The 17,539-nt window shown below is 42.3% G+C and overlaps 1 protein-coding gene across 1 annotated transcript; it reads left to right on the top strand.

The window, feature by feature from the left end:
- The first annotated feature begins 316 nt into the window (after positions 1 to 316).
- Positions 317 to 17,312, top strand: LOC311148527 (protein regulator of cytokinesis 1-like). The gene is made up of 15 exons (XM_084185507.1): positions 317 to 471; positions 1,341 to 1,473; positions 1,707 to 1,829; positions 2,726 to 2,959; positions 7,881 to 8,051; positions 8,335 to 8,484; positions 9,414 to 9,561; positions 10,976 to 11,112; positions 11,316 to 11,411; positions 11,624 to 11,770; positions 12,072 to 12,182; positions 12,771 to 12,884; positions 13,167 to 13,349; positions 15,095 to 15,132; positions 15,659 to 17,312. Exons 1-15 carry the CDS (start codon positions 461 to 463, stop codon positions 15,705 to 15,707), a joined length of 1,845 nt encoding a protein of 614 aa, XP_084041633.1. The 5' UTR covers positions 317 to 460; the 3' UTR covers positions 15,708 to 17,312.
- The last annotated feature ends 227 nt before the right edge of the window (positions 17,313 to 17,539 follow it).

Genomic DNA, 17,539 nt, shown 5'->3' with positions numbered 1-17,539 from the left:
CAAGCAAGGACACCATCCACCGGGGGGGCCCAGTATGAAAAAGAATAAAATACATGTATTGAGAGTAAGTTACAGTAGTTAGTTAGTGCCTCAGCGGTAATGCAGAGGCTTATAGACATATATTAAAATAAAAATGACTATTCATATTACTATAGCAGCTGATATATGTTATTTTCAGGTAATAAAATATTCAGCTATGATCGCTATCCCCCAATAATAAAAATCAAAGGTAAGCTCTTCAAATCGTCAAACGCTGTGGCCACGCCCATAGAAAGCAGTTTTGCTGACATCTTCTCCATATCGGCCAATAGGAAGAGAGGCAACATTTCGGTGCAAAATTTGAACCGAGTCGCAGAGGGCAAATGACGCTTGGACACAGATAACAATCTTCCGTTTGTTGTATTGGGTTGTCTTTTCGGTGGACCGTAACCAGTGTTGTCTTTTCGGTGGATCCGTAACCATGAGGAGGAGGTTTGGATGGTGTCCTTGCTTGTTGTTAACGCGTTAGGTTGTTGATTAACGTTAGCTAGCGCGCTAACTTAACCAACGAGGTTAAGACTAAGCAACGTTACATAATATTGCCACAAAATGCTGCAGTAGCTAAAGTTACCTGTCGGTAATAACTAACATGAATGACTTGTTATGCTAACATTACTACTGTACTGTAGTACCTAACTAGATAACTTTAGCTGGCTAGCTAAGTTGGGCTACACGGCTGGCTAGCTAAGTTGGGCTACACGGCTGGCTAGCTAAGTTGGGCTACACGGCTGGCTGACTAGCTAAGTAAGTTGGGCTACACGGCTGGCTAGCTAACAAGTTGCTCTACACGGCTGGCTAGCTAGCTAACAAGTTGGGCTACACGGCTGGCTAACTAAATAACCGTTTGGTGATCGCCGCCTTGGCTTGATATCAAAATGATAACAATCTGCCATAACTATCTACTGTAAAGCTAACGTTAGCTAAACGTGTTTTTTTAAATACAGTGACTAGCTCAACTAGATGGACTGTTTTGGCAACCCAATAACGTAGTCGACTAACCAGTTTAGCCTGCCAAGAGGAATGTCAATCAACCAGCTACTGATCAGACAAAATGTCCATGACAACTTGGCAACAGTAACTTCATAGCTACGTGGCATCTGACACCTTCGAGAACCCACTCAGCTCAGTTGTTCTATTGATCAACAACAAGCGCTGCAATGCACACAAAAAATAAGCCATAGCAATCCATGGACAGTGTGAACCTGATCCGTACTCTTTCCTGTAGGCTGGAGGCTGCAGCATTCATAACACATTTATGTGACATGTATTTCAACTGCTTTTCATTTTCCCCTCCTGTACAGTGAAGTCCACGCTGCGGAATCTGTAGCATGTCTGACTCGAGCCCTGAACCAGTTGAAGGACATCTGGGAGGAAATAGGCATTCCAGAGGACCAGCGAGTACAGAGGACTGACGTAGTCAAGAAACATATCAAAGTGAGTTCGGGTGCTTTCCAAAAGATGATACAATAGTTTGCTAGCATGCTACCAGATCTGTTTGTGTTGTCTTGTGGCTTGCTCAACTCCCTTGGTCATTGCCATGCATTGTTGTGACAAGGAACATAGTAGTTAGCAAATGGCAAGACAGTACAAAATGAGCTTGAGCCAGGATGGTAATTTACTTATTAACCAGTGGAATCTATTCTGACCTGTGTGTTCTATTCTACTAGGGCTTGCTGGACATGATGATCGCTGAGGAGGACAGTTTAAGGAAGCGATTGATGAGCAGCATAGAGTCCTGTCGCAAAGAGCTGGATGTTCTGTGCACTGAGCTTCAACTGTCCCCTTTTGAGGTACACTTCTCTTACTTGACTTGAGTTAGGTCTGTTCCTTTTAGCTCCTAGTGGAGCAATGAGCCTTAGGAGTGCATCTCCAACATTTTTTAGGTAGCAAACTCGTGAAAAAATATGAATCTTTCTGTCTTTCGAATCCAAATTGGAACACGCAATATTGTTACAGTGCAGACATTTTACTTGCATGTGCACCTAAATATTTTTGCTGTGTGACCTGGAATTTTTATTTAGGGCAGTGCGCCTATAGAAATGAAGGATTCTAGCTTTATTACCTCTACTCTTTTTCATTGTGATCCTGAATTTCTTTGTGTGCACCTACATTTTCCAACTTAGGCTCACACGTGCTCCTTGTAAGAGAGGTCAGTGTAGAGCCATGTGTTACTTCATTGTTGTGAAGAGTTTCTCTGGTATCGAGTACTTCAGGATGTAAGAGAATAGTTAAACACTTAGATGGAGAGTTGGTTCATAGTTATTTTAATATTACAGTACTGGCGTAGCCTATTGTCAGCCGAATGACTTGCATAGAAAACCTCTCTGTTTTATATAAAGCTTTCCGAGCTAATTCCATCCAACAGTTGCCACCCATTATTGAGTGTCACTCATCACCTACAATAGGATCCCCCTACATGGTATCGTGTTGCACCCTAGCCAGGATATTTCATCACGTACTTCTTCTAAGATCAGCACAAGTGGCCCCCCAGCTATCTTGGCACGCAGTCCTTCTGGCACCCACAAGAGACAGAAATAATACATGGAATTTCCTCATCCTCTCAATCCCATTCTCATGAGATCAAAGACATTTAAAAAAAATACTGTATCAAAATAAGTTATATCATTCATTATCCTAATGTTTCATCTTGTTAATGTCCCTCTCAACCATCTTGACGTGTCTACAGGAGGACGAGGGGAGGACAATGCTGCAGCTGGAGAAAGATATCCGGTCACGGCTGGAGGTGACGATGAAACAGAAGAGTCAGAGGGTCAAGGAGCTCAAGACTCTGTCCGAGCAGGACCGGGAGCTGTGTGACATCATGTGTTCAGTCCCCTTCTGTATCGACGTGGACTCTGTCCCATCGCTGGAACAACTGGACGGCTACCGCTCCTACCTCAACGGTCTCACTAAAGAGAAGGTACGTCTGCTTCGTCCTTTATGGTTTTCATACACTACCGGTTAAAAAGTTTTAGAGCACCTACTCATTCAAGGGTCTTTCTTTATTTGTTACTATTTTCTACATTGTAGAATAATAGCGAAGACATCAAAACTATGAAGTACACATATGGAATCATGTAGTAATTCAAATAGAAAATATATTTTGATTTGTTTAACACTTTTTTGGTTACTACATGAATCCATATGTGTTATTTCATAGTTTTGATGTCTTCACTATTATTCTACAATGTAGAAACTAGTAAAGAAAACCCCTTGAATGAGTAGGTGTTCTAAAACTTTTGACCAGTAGTGAACATATCCATTTGTGGGGGGGGATATGGTTTTTTATTGGTCCGTTTGTGGTTAGCGGCAGGTATCCTAGCGCTTAAGGGCGTTGGGCCAGTAACCGAAAGGTCTCTGGTTCGAATCCCCGAGCTGACTAGGTGACAAATCTGTCGATGTGCCCTTGAGCAAGGCAACTTAACCCTAATTGCTCCTGTAAGTCGCTCTGGATAAGAGCGTCTGCTAAATGACTAAAATATTAATTTAAAATAAACACTTTGTGGCCCTAAGTACAATAGACATAGGCAAGTGGGCCTGTCACTTAATTAAGCACAGCAAACCCAATATACACAGATGTCTTTGAGATTAATTTGAGAATTGTATATTTGAATAGGCATGAAGTGATACAATTCGGATGTTTATTTAATAGTGCTGAGCGATTAACCAAAATGTCTGTACTATTTTGGTTTTTAAACAAGAAATTGACCGACATGAGTTCAATTATTTGAATTCCATTTCGTTCGTTTTTCTGTGAGCTCATTGTTTTTCTAGAGCTAAATCCAATCAAGTCCGAACTGTGCGATTATAGTAGGGAGTTGTAGTTTTGAACAGGCCAATAGTCTACATCAGGGGTGTCAAACGTACGGCCCGCGGGCCGGATCAGGCCCGCAAACGGGTTTAATCCGGCCCGCGAGATGATAAAAAATTTTTTTTAAAAAAAATTTATTTTTATTTTTAAGTATAAAAATGCGCTGCAATTTTTCAATAAAATAAACTGCTGTTCCAATTGCGTCCACTGGATGGCACAATAGCAATTGTGTTAAGCAAGCAAACTGTTTATACCGGGGCAGAGCAAGTAGGTCAAGCACGTGCAGCCAATGAGCTACTTTGTTTTGCCCGCGATATTTATTACGGCTTCTACTTTTAACATTATGTGCTTTGGCACCCTCATTGCCCCAATATGTCTCTGTCAAAAAAGAGAAAAGTGGACGCAGAGTGCAGTGTGTTCCAAGAAAAATGGTCATCCTATTTAATCACGGAATTGAATGGGAAAGCTGTATGTTTGGTGTGTTCAGAGCATGTTGCAGTGCTGAAAGAATATAACCTTCGTCGCCACTATGTGAGTCTTCATGCCGACAAATATGACAACTTTCAAGGACAGCGGAGATGAGAGAAGGTGAATGAACTGTTGGCGGGTCTGAAGAAACAGCAGTCTGTGTTTACTCACAGCCGAGACATCAGTGACGCTGCAGTGAAAGCTAGCTACCTCATTGCTAATGAAATCGCAGTGGCTTCAAAACCATTTAGTGAGGGTGAATTTGTAAAAACATGCATGATGAAGGCAGCGGAGATTGTGTGCCCTGAAAAGCGGCAGGCTTTTGCAAATATCAGCCTGACAAGAAACACAGTTGCAGACAGGATTTCCGATCTTTCAGTGGATTTGGACAGCCAGTTGAAGCAAAAAGTAAAGTCATTTATTGCGTTTTCGGTTGCAATTGATGAAAGCACGGACATTACAGATGTTGCACAACTGGCCATTTTTTCATCCGCGGAGTTGATGACACATTGACCGTCACCGAGGAGTTCGTGGAGTTGGTGCCGATGACAGATACAACGACAGCAGCTGATATTTTTACCGCACTCGTCGGCGCGCTGGACAGGGTCGGAGTGGACTGGTCCCGCGCTGTCAGCCTGGCTACAGATGGTGCGCCCTCAATGATCGGGAAAATAGCAGGCGTTGTGACAAAGTTCAGAGAGAAAGTGCAATCTGCAAATGGAGGATGTGATTTTTTGATTTTTCACTGTATTTTGCACCAGGAGGCTTTGTGTTGCAAGTCATTAAAGATGGATAACGTCATGAAGGTGGTCATCCAAACTGTTAATTTCATCCGATCCAGAAGCCTGAATCACCGTCAGTTTGACAGCCTTCTCAGAGAGAAAGACCACATCTATGGCCTGCCATACCACACTGAGGTAAGATGGTTAAGCCGAGGTGCTGTGCTGAGGCATTTCTTTGATTTACGAGAAGAAATTGAACAGTTCATGGAAGAAAAGGGCAAACCAGTGTTAGAATTTCATTCCGCAGAATGGATGCCGGACCTTGCATTTATGGTGGATGTTACAGAGCACCTGAATAACTTGAACAAACCGCTGCAAGGGCGCAACAAAGTTGTCACGCAGTATTATGACAGCATACGTTCTTTCAAGTTGAAGCTGTCATTGTGGGAGACGCAACTTGCCGGTGGTGATGCAGCTCACTTCCCCTGTCTGAAAAATGTGTGCGCGACCCAACATGTGGCAGACATGAAGCGGTTCAAAGATAAAATAACTGGACTGTTACGGGAGTTTGAGCAACGCTTTCAGATTTATGTTTATATGTTTTTATGTTGATGTGCTATTGTTTTTAATTGATTTTATTTTATTTGTATATTTAACCTATTCTTGACTCTGTGGTTCTTGCACTTGTTTGGGGAACAGGATTTCATTATTTTTATCTACATTTCTGCCTGAGAAATGACACCCTGATATAGTTCTGTGATATACTTCTGTGAATCACTGAGGCATTGTGTGTTTGTGTGTTCTTTGTCCTCAGAACTTTCAAATAACTTGAGGTGTTTTATGATTAATAGTGATGTTGTGCTTTTGGACACTGTCCTCAGGCTCCAGCTTTATGTTTATATGTTTTTATGTTGATGTGCTATTGTTTTTAATTGATTTTATTTTATTTGTATATTTAACCTATTCTTGACTCTGTGGTTCTTGCACTTGTTTGGGGAACAGGATTTCATTATTTTTATCTACATTTCTGCCTGAGAAATGACACCCTGATATAGTTCTGTGATATACTTCTGTGAATCACTGAGGCATTGTGTGTTTGTGTGTTCTTTGTCCTCAGAACTTTCAAATAACTTGAGGTGTTTTATGATTAATAGTGATGTTGTGCTTTTGGACACTGTCCTCAGGCTCCAGCTTTATGTTTATATGTTTTTATGTTGATGTGCTATTGTTTTTAATTGATTTTATTTTATTTGTATATTTAACCTATTCTTGACTCTGTGGTTCTTGCACTTGTTTGGGGAACAGGATTTCATTATTTGTATCTACATTTCTGCCTGAGAAATGACACCCTGATATAGTTCTGTGATATACTTCTGTGAATCACTGAGGCATTGTGTGTTTGTGTGTTCTTTTTCTTTAGAATTTTCAAATAAACTTGACGTGTTTTATGATTAATAGTGATGTTGTGCTTGTACTATTTTGGACACACTGTCCTCAGGCTCCAGCTTTATGTTGTATGTTGATCGTATTAAAACAAAGAAAACAATCTGAAGTTGTTGTTTTTAAGTTATATATACCATGATTTTTCCGGTCCGGCCCACTTGGGAATAGATTTTCCTCCATGTGGCCCCTGAGCTAAAATGAGTTTGACACCCCTGGTCTACATAGTTTAGTGCAGAAAATGTGGTAATGAACTATAATGACCATAATCCATTGTGCGCCTACTTGTCCAGTCAGCCACAAAGTCAAAATTGGCAATCATAAAAATCATTTTTTAAAATTAAATTCCGCTTTTTGGTCTTCAGTTAAGGTTAGGCATAAGGTTAGCAGTGTGGTTAAGGTTAGGCATAAGGTTAGCAGTGTGGTTAAGGTTAGGCATAAGGTTAGCAGTGTGGTTAAGATTAGGCATAAGGTTAGCAGTGTGGTTAAGGTTAGGTTGAAAATCACATTTTAAGAAGAGACATTGTAGAAATGGGCGGGGCTTTATTACTTTGTAGCTGTGGTAACTAGTGATGACTGTCGGTGTGGGGCAGACACAGAAGAGAAGGCGTAATGGAGTGGGATCTACCTGGAAAATACGTGATCTAAGTGATTTGATAGTTTGGTATTCAGCAGTCATATAAGAGTAGGCCTTATTTACTTTTGAAGAACTACTAAAATAGTTTATTTTTGTCAGACATCATAGGCAGCAGCTCTATAGAGATGAGATGATGACTTGGGATTAATTAATAAAGTCATCAAATAAAACTAATGGAATACAGACAACCAAAATATTTTTTATTAAAGTGAATAAATGATGGTTAATAAGCGATAAGCAGTAATGGACAGTCGCTACCATCATGGGACTCTTATTCATTGTTTTATTCTGTGTTACAACATTCAACCCACAATGCATACTGCATTTAATATATATATATATATTTTTTTTACTCGAAAATCGTGATTTATTTTTATATAATCAAACCAAAACCGAACAGACTTTAAATAGCACTAATCGCTCAGCACTAATATTTAACCCTAGTTTAATTGTATGTAAGCCATATGTCCACATAAGAATGAAGAGGACTAGCTAAGTAAATAAGTTAGGCTAATTCTCTCCATTCTACACTGAACAAAAATATAAACGCAGCATGCAACAATTTCAATGAGTTACTGTTCATATAAGGAAATCAGTCAATTGAAATAAATAAATTGTTCGTATGGAACATTTCTTGGATCTTTTTTTATTTTCAGCTCATGAATCATGGGACCAACACTTTACATGTTCAGTAATGTGTTCATTCAGACAAACCTTGGTGTCAGTGTAAGTTAAGATTGACGCTCTCCATTGTGTGTTCCAGGATCGTCGCCACGGTGAGTTTGTGGGCATCAAGCGTCAGATCATGGTGTGTATGGAGGAGCTGGACCAGCTGCCGGACACCAGCTTTGAGAGGGACGTGGTGTGTGAGGACGAGGACGCCTTCTGTCTGTCCAACGACAACATCACAGCTCTCCAACTGCTGCTGGGACAGGTGAGACCTTGGCCTACAGCCCTTTCATGTACGTTCACCATTTTCCCTGTTATTTTGTGTCAGAATGCTTCATTTATTTAAAGATGTGCCATATTGTAAGAGCAATTTCTGACTGTTTTTAGGCTCGCGTTGTGTTTTAGTTTAAACTTTATTTTTGGGATGTTTTCACTCTCGTTGGGTGGTATTTGTTAAACGATCAGATAAATGTTTACAAATGTAACACAGAAGCCCAATTGTCCATCAAAACAACACCTGACCATACTTATTGTTGTGTTATTCTCAGCTGGAGGATCGTAAGACGGCGAATGAGCTAGTGTGTAACTCCTACCGCACTAAGATCCAGGAGCTGTGGGAGAGGCTGCAGGTGCCCCAGGAGGAGAGAGAGGGCATTTCAGAACACATGGTCCAGTCCAGGAAGAAGAACATGGATGCTGTGAGTTTAACATACATTTTAAAGGTTGCAAAATTCTGGTGTCTTTCCCAAAATTCCTCCAGTTTTCCATAAATCCTGGATGGAGGATTCCGGTTTTCATGTTTATTCCCTCCTGATTCCAGGAATCTTCCAACCATGATTTCTGGAAAACTAGGGAATTATGGGAAAGTTACTGGAATTTTACAACCTTACATAGTTCTTCTTTGGTAGGTCTGTAAAGTGGAAGCAATGTGGTGGAACCTCCACCACTACACTCACTCACTATATCTATCCAGACCCTGATTACAATTCACCCGTTTGCACTAGCAAGGAATGCATTTAGAATGCCTACAACAAACAACAAGGTTCAAGTTTATTTGCATTTGTAATGAATACATTGGGAAATGATACTCACCCGAGTGAATGTTCTGAATTGAATGAATCTTCCCCCAGTTACAAGCTGAATCGGTACGTTTTGTAATTCTTCCCCCCAGTTACAAGCTGAATCGGTACGTTTTGTAATTCTTCCCCCCAGTTACAAGCTGAATCGGTACGTTTTGTAATTCTTCCCCCCCAGTTACAAGCTGAATCGGTACGTTTTGTAATTCTTCCCCCCAGTTACAAGCTGAATCGGTACGTTTTGTAATTCTTCCCCCCAGTTACAAGCTGAATCGGTACGTTTTGTAATTCTTCCCCCCAGTTACAAGCTGAATCGGTACGTTTTGTAATTCTTCCCCCCCAGTTACAAGCTGAATCGGTACGTTTTGTAATTCTTCCCCCCAGTTACAAGCTGAATCGGTACGTTTTGTAATTCTTCCCCCCCAGTTACAAGCTGAATCGGTACGTTTTGTAATTCTTCCCCCCAGTTACAAGCTGAATCGGTACGTTTTGTAATTCTTCCCCCCCAGTTACAAGCTGAATCGGTACGTTTTGTAATTCTTCCCCCCCAGTTACAAGCTGAGTGCCGGCGTCTGGAGCAGCTGAAGATCAAGAACATGAGGAATGTGATAGAAGCCATCAGGGCTGAGGTGGCTCTGTTCTGGGAGAAGTGTTACTACAACCCGGAGCAGAGACAAGCCTTCACATCCTACTACGATGGTCAGTCGTTGTTTTGTAAACGCGGTATCAATAGTATGTGCTTTAATTGGAATGTACTACTGGGTTTCTCATGGACAGTTGGTCCCTATTACGAATGTAATGTACTGGGTGGTGTTCATTAGGTACAGTTGAAGTCGGAAGTTTACATACACCTCAGCCAAATACATTTAAACTCAGTTGTTCACAATTCCTGACATTTAATCCTAGTAAAAATTCCCTGTCTTAGGTCAGTTAGGATCACCACTTTATTTTAAGAATGTGAAATGTCAGAATCATAGTAGAGAGAATGATTTCTTTCAGCTTTTATTTCTTTCATCACATTCCCAGTGGGTCGGAAGTTTACATACACTTAATTAGTATTTGGTAGCGTTGCCTTTAAATTGTTTAACTTGGGTCAAACGTTTCGGGTAGCCTTCCACAAGCTTCCCACAACAAGTAGGGTGAATTTTGGCCCATTCCTCCTGACAGAGCTGGTGTAACTGAGTCAGGTTTGTAGGCCTCCTTGCTCGCACACGCTTTTTCAGTTCTGCCCACACATTTTCTATAGGATTGAGGTCAGGGCTTTGTGATGGCCACTCCAATACCTTGACTTTGTTGTCCTTAAGCCATTTTGCCACAATTTTGGAAGTATGGTTGGGGTCATTGTCCATTTGGAAGACCCATTTGCGACCAAGCTTTAACTTCCTGACTGATGTCTTGAGATGTTGCTTCAATATATCCACATAATTTTCCTTCCTCATGATGCCATCTATTTTGTGAAGTGCACCAGTCCCTCCTGCAGCAAAGCACCCCCACAGCATGATGCTGCCACCCCCGTGCTTCACGGTTGGGATGGTGTTCTTCGGCTTGCAAGAAACCCCCTTTTTCCTCCAAAGATAACGATGGTCATTATGGCCAAATAGTTCTATTTCTGTTTCATCAGACCAGAGGACATTTCTCCAAAAAGTACGATCTTTGTCCCCATGTGCAGTTGCAAACCGTAATCTGGCTTTTTTATGGCGGTTTTGGAGCAGTGGCTTCTTCCTTGCTGAGCGGCCTTTCAGGTTATGTCGATATAGGACTTGTTTTACTGTGGATATAGATACTTTTGTACCCGTTTCCTCCAGCATCTTCACAAGGTCCTTTGCTGCCAAAACTATAGTTGGAGTGGTTGAAAAACAAAACAAGTTTTTTTTAATGACTCCTACCTAAGTGTATGTAATCTTCCGACTTCAACTGTACACCATGGAGAAACATTTTGCAACTGAAAACCAAAGTAAATGCTTCTTATTAGACAATAGTCCAGGTAGTCCCACCCCTGTTTGTCAGTCTTCTTCCATTTGGTGACTGGTGAACGAAACCCTGGTTGTCCTACTGAGATTTGGTCATTTTAATGATATAGATCAATTATAGATTTGATACTTTATTCCCTCAGATGACTACACCGAGGAGCTGCTGAATCTACACGAGGCTGAGCTCCAGAGTCTGAGGAAGCATTATGAGGACCACAGGGAGCTGTTTGAAGGAGTCACCAGGTGGCAAGACAGCTGGACTCTATTCCTACAACTGGAGGTGAGCACTTTACTGATGGGGAAAAAATGGAATTCAAATCTTTAATCTCAATCTGTTTTGTGTATAGTTGTGTCAGTGACGCCACCTTCCATCACTCTTAACCCCACCCTTCACTTTTCCACCGATTTCATGAGTTTCGGGTGTGTTTTCAAGTGTGTTTTCAAGTGACTGTATTTATGAAGACGTGGTTGAACTCTCCACAGAAAAAGGCGACGGATCCTTCTAGATTCAACAACCGAGGAGGGAACCTTCTTAAAGAGGAGAAGCAGAGGGCTGACCTGCAGAAAAGCCTGCCAAAGGTGAGGAGAAGTTCTGTGTTTTTCTGATTTTCTTTAATGTTAATTGGTTAGTACTCTAACCACAAGCTGAACTGTTCTTCTTTATGTAGCCTGATATCATCTTTTAGGATTTATTTTGGCTCTAAATGTCTTTTGTTTTTTATTGTGACACATCAGGATCCATTACATAGGGCACATTTTTAACTTGAAGCATGTTCTCTCACGTGTTCCAGTTGGAGAAGAGCCTGAAGACCCGGATAGACCAATGGGAGGAGGAGCAGTACAGAGACTTCCTGGTTAATGGACAGCGGTTCCTCCAGTTCGTACAGGAGCAGTGGGAACTACTGCGACAGGAGAAGGAGCGGGAGAAGAATGAGAGGGTGAGAATGAAGACAACAGCCCTGTTTTTAATGCTTTTAAATGTGTTTCCTGCCTCCCTTCCGCGAGGTAATCACTGATCTGAACTTGATTAGATAGACGTTGATGAGATTGAAATCAAAGTCTCCTCGACACAGTAGCTTTCCCCAATCATGTCATAATCAGGTCAGTGATTTCTTCAAGGAAGAGTGGGGGGAAAGGAATCAAATAAACATAACGACGAAGGACTATTTCCAGTGTTTCCTCGTAAACAGTGAATCCGGTTCAGATGAGAATACTGACTCTGATTTCTGAAACGAACAGCAACTGAAGAAGAGCCAGCAGATAGAACAAGACATGCTGTATGGGACTGCTCAACGAACCCCCTCCAAAAGACACCTTGCAGGGACCCCTACACCTGGCAAAGCAAGAAAGGTAAACCAGTTGATTGAACACCAATGGGGTTGTTTTTGTGATCAAATTAAAGATAGAGGGGGGGGGGGGGGGGGTGCCGTGGGATTATTTAAGATACTCTTTGAAGAGGTAGGGTTTCGGATGTTTTGGGAAGATGGGCAGAGAGACTCTGCTGCCCTAGCTTCAGGGGGAAGCTGGTTCCGCCATTGGGGTGCCAGGACAGAGAAGAGCTGGGACTGGGCTCAGGGGGAGCTGCCCTCCCGTAGGGGTGGGAGGGCCAAGAGACCAGAGGTGGCAGAACAGATTGATCGGCTTGGGGTGAAGGGTTTGAGCAGAGCCTGAAGGTAGGGAGGGGCGGTTCCACCTCAATAACCGGAATGTGTAGTCAGGGTAGAAACAACAACAACCGGAATATGTAGTCAGGGTAAAAACAACAACAACAACCGGAATATGTAGTCAGGGTAAAAACAACAACAACAACCGGAATGTGTAGTCAGGGTGAAAACAACAACAACCGGAATGTGTAGTCAGGGTAATACTCATAAGATGGTCAAGAGATCTGCATGAAAATGGAGCAATGTGTGAACTGTCCTTTTCTCCTTTCCCCAGCTGAATGCCACTAGCAGCATCTCCAGTTCTACTCCGAACAGCACCTTACGCTCTGTCTTCGGAGGAACCATGTGCCAGTCGCCGTTACTCAGACCACCCATGTCTGCCAGCAAGGTTAGTAGACACATCCCGTAGTGCTCAGACCACGCCTATGGCTGTCGGCAAGGTAGGATCCCCCTTTATGATCATCACCGACAGCCACGTTGAGTCTCATATCATCTCATAAGGATCCTGTCTAAATAACAGCCATGTTGAGAGTCAGTTGAAGAGGGGAAACATGGTGATAACATGAGGACTCGTAAATGCTTTAAAACAAATAACGGACACTATTATACCCCGTCTGCTTCACATTAAGTGTCACAGAGAACTCCTTTCTAACCCCCCCTACCCCCCCAGATTCCTCTGAGGACCCCTTGTCGTGTTGGAAGAACCCCCCGCACAGTGGAACGCAACAAGGAGAACGTCTCCCACCTGAACTTCACGGCTCTGGGTGGTGTGCTAAGAACCCCGGCTGCTAGCCCTGCCTCACACCGTAACGTCAGCATTAACTCTGTGGCCAGCACCTATTCGGAATTTTCGGTAATTTCCTAGGTCATCACCTGCCCACCAAATGATAAACCGAGCAACACACAATCCAGTCAGAGATGCGTGGCTATGTCTGTCTGTCTGTCAGAGAATTGCACCAGTCTTACCCTGTAAGAGAATGGTATACACTTAAAGGAAAGGTTCACCCATTTTTTTTAAAAATGTTATATTGTTTTTGTGCATCTCTGAGTGATGTTCTATCGATTCCCTGGGTAATTTAATGTTTTCATGTGTATCTGGGTTATTGGTGTTAAAGCAGGTAGAAATCCGGCCGGTATTACGTAGCACCTTGATAAAGTCAGCCTCACTACCCTGGAAGTTAATAGGAATACGAATTTTAGATCGCGAAAACGTCTATCATACATGTCAGATTTCAATACTGGCCGATGTCATAACTCGGGAGGATGTCTTCTCTCGAATGAGCCATTGATCGTATTTTTGCGATATTCCTACCTCGAGAAATTTGTAATTTAACAGAGGGTCTAGCACATTTCTCCTATTTTCCTGCCTCTTCAGTCCAGGGTGCATTGCATGGTGCCGTAGCCAGAGATATTATAGAAAGGAGACAGGAATCCAATGAATGGAGGAACGCTTAACGCCCCACCCAGCAGACTGTCGACCAATCGCGTTCACGTTGTCATGCAGCGTCACGCGGTTGCTAATCTAATCGTCACGCAATCCCTTCTCAAAGTCAGTGTATATGTTGAGAAACCTGCCTATTTTCCTCGAAAGTACATAATGTCACGATTCCATAACTATATGATATTACAGATGTCTCCCGAGTGGTGCAGTGGTCTAAGGCACTGCATCGCAGTGCTAGCTGTGCCACTAGAGATCCTGGTTCGAATCCAGGCTCTGTCGTAGCCGGCCGCCCCACGGGGCGGCGCACAATTGGTCCAGGGTAGGGGAGGGAATGGCCGGCAGGGATGTAGAGCATGGCGTTTGCAACGCCAGGGTTGTGGGTTCAATTCCCACGGGGGGCCAGTATGAAAAATAAAATAATGTATGCACTCACTAACTGTAAGTCGCTCTGGATAAGAGCGTCTGCTAAATGACTGAAAAAAAAAAAAGTTATCTCATCTCGGAAAGGATTTGAAATGTTGTACTCATTGTTGACGAAATTTGTGCTGATGTTGGGTTTTTGCTCTAGCTCCCAATAGACGCCCATTCACTCCTTGAAGGAGAGCTCTCCTTGTCCCAGAATAGCCCAGAATGCACCGCGCGGCCCATTGACGTAGCATGGGCAACGTTTCCCATCTCCTCAAAAGTATATCTGCCGTTGTGAATGTCAGACTCCACTCTGTGAGGCACATCGATCTGCAGGTTGAACGTGGTGAGATTGTAAACTCCTAAATTGATAGTTCAGTTTAGGTGATTTTACAGCTAACTAGCTACGTTACATGCGCATATTGTCTTTGATATTAATGTGTGTAGCTACATTTGCTAGCCAGCCAGCCCATAGAGTATTGCATTGTGGATTTTGTAGTCGACTTGAACTGCAACAGTTTACCACAATGATTTTCCATATTGCTACCAACCTTATTATTAAAGCCAAAATGAAACATTTGTTCACAAAAAATAATTGTTATCTCACATATTAGTGTTATTTAACACTGTAAATTAGAGGAATTTGTGGTTTTGGGTGTATTTTTCCTTTAAGTGAAAGCAAGCTGTTATCGATAGCTAAAATAGGTTTCTTTTTTTTCTCTATGACCATCTAACTCTACATTCTATTTTAGAAGGATTTTGTCAACATTGAATCCACTGCCATTACCAGGTCTGTATGGATGAACATTTTTATTTAACACAGTAACAATCGTTGAGACTCGCCATGCTAAGTTGCTAACCAAGGTTGCATGCTGAAGTTATGCCTACTTTTCAGCTTTGACTAACGTGGTGAAACCGAGAGCCTGGTCCGGTTCGGTTGGCCTAACCATCTTGTGAGGAGCAATATTAACATTTTTTTAAATTAAAGATCAAACGTACACTGTTGAACTGGACTGTGTTGCTTGGTTTTCATGGTGACTTTTCACGCAAAGGTTTTGGTTAAACTATTGTCTCCTGTCCATGTTTTTCAGTGTCTTCCATCCGTCTTAACATTAAAAGAACCTTCTGGGGGTTTTTTTTTTTGCCACACTGCATGGGAAGTTAAAGGGATGTTTCACTCAAAACACAAATCTATATTGTTTTTCCACTGACCTTCCCCAAGACAGATTTTCCTTCCTGTATTCTCGTGTTTTGTCCTCGGGTACGTGCAGGTACTGTATGTTTATTTTATATGTCTCTTTTTTTATCCTCCACAGCGAGATCTCTCAAAAGCTTCCAAACCTAACGTCAATACAGGACATCTGAACTCTACTGGCACTCATCTCTGAGCTGAAGGGTCAGACAGAACCGCACCTGTCCCCTGATTCATCTGACTGAGTTTCACGGTTTCTGTCCGGGTCCATTTCTGCACGTCTAGATGAAGGAAATGTGTCAACGCCCTACTGAATGTAACTCCAATGGTATCAGAACAGAAACTTGCACCTCTCCCTGAGTCTCAGCTCAACTGTTCTTCTAGCTCTGCCGAGGATTCACTTGTTGTCATCTCTGAGGGTTCTGAACTACTGCCGTGATCCTGAATCCTCCATCTCTGAGGGTTCTGAACTACTGCCGTGATCCTGAATCCTCCATCTCTGAGGGTTCTGAACTACTGCCGTGATCCTGAATCCTCCATCTCTGAGGGTTCTGAACTACTGCCATGATCCTGAATCCTCCATCTCTGAGGGTTCTGAACTACTGCCGTGATCCTGAATCCTCCATCTCTGAGGGTTCTGAACTACTGCCGTGATCCTGAATCCTCCATCTCTGAGGGTTCTGAACTACTGCCGTGATCCTGAATCCTCCATCTCTGAGGGTTCTGAACTACTGCCGTGATCCTGAATCCTCCATCTCTGAGGGTTCTGAACTACTGCCGTGATCCTGAATCCTCCATCTCTGAGGGTTCTGAACTACTGCCGTGATCCTGAATCCTCCATCTCTGAGGGTTCTGAACTACTGCCGTGATCCTGAATCCTCCATCTCTGAGGGTTCTGAACTACTGCCATGATCCTGAATCCTCCATCTCTGAGGGTTCTGAACTACTGCCGTGATCCTGAATCCTCCATCTCTGAGGGTTCTGAACTACTGCCGTGATCCTGAATCCTCCATCTCTGAGGGTTCTGAACTACTGCCGTGATCCTGAATCCTCCATCTCTGAGGGTTCTGAACTACTGCCGTGATCCTGAATCCTCCATCTCTGAGGGTTCTGAACTACTGCCGTGATCCTGAATCCTCCATCTCTGAGGGTTCTGAACTACTGCCGTGATCCTGAATCCTCCATCTCTGAGGGCTCAGAACTGTACTTTCTGGCCTGGGGTCTTCCAGTTTTATCACTGTTTATATTGTCTGTGTCCCATTTCTACATGTCTAGATGATGAAGGAGATGTGCCAACACCTACCGAATGTACTGAACTCTAAAATACTCTACTCTTTTTGAAAGAAGATTTGTATAATATTTTTTTCTTCTCCATGTTTAAGCTTCTCTGATCTATGAGCTGAATGATTAATTAAATGTTGGGAGGACTTGCTAAACCTATGAAAAACAGTTTTCATGAAACTTTTAACATCCTCTCTATTTATATAACACTCCAATGATTAAAAATAATTAATAATCCATGTTGGTGCTAGAGGACATGTTTTGTACTTCATATACTTATGGGGGATTGTTGCAAATGATTCTGCTATATAAACATTGGCATTACATTTAATCATAGTGATCTTTTAGTCATTTTTAGTCACCGTTTCCCTTTTATTTTTTTTAGGGCACCAACACGTGCTATCACAGCTGAAATGAGAATCATGTTGTTAAAAAGCAAAAGGCAATACTCTGACTGTTGGCGATTTTGCAAACTGTAATTAAATGTTTTCAAATGCATCTCTATTTCTGTTGGTTTTTAACGTTTACACTATTATTGTGAGTGCACGTGAAAAAAAGCCAAGGCAGGGCAATCGGGTGAAAATAAATGTTTACTCGCAAATGAATAATCCACCACAAATATATTTTTAATAAATAATGAACATATTATTCTGATGGGGAGTAAAAAGCTGTGTTCATGAATGGACAAACGGACTGCCTGCACTTCAACAATAAAACACACATT

Source organism: Coregonus lavaretus, assembly GCF_964263955.1.
Source record: "Coregonus lavaretus genome assembly, chromosome: 21".
NCBI lineage: Eukaryota > Metazoa > Chordata > Actinopteri > Salmoniformes > Salmonidae > Coregonus > Coregonus lavaretus.
Note: the sequence above shows the minus strand (reverse complement) of the source record. Positions and strands in the feature narration are given on the sequence as shown.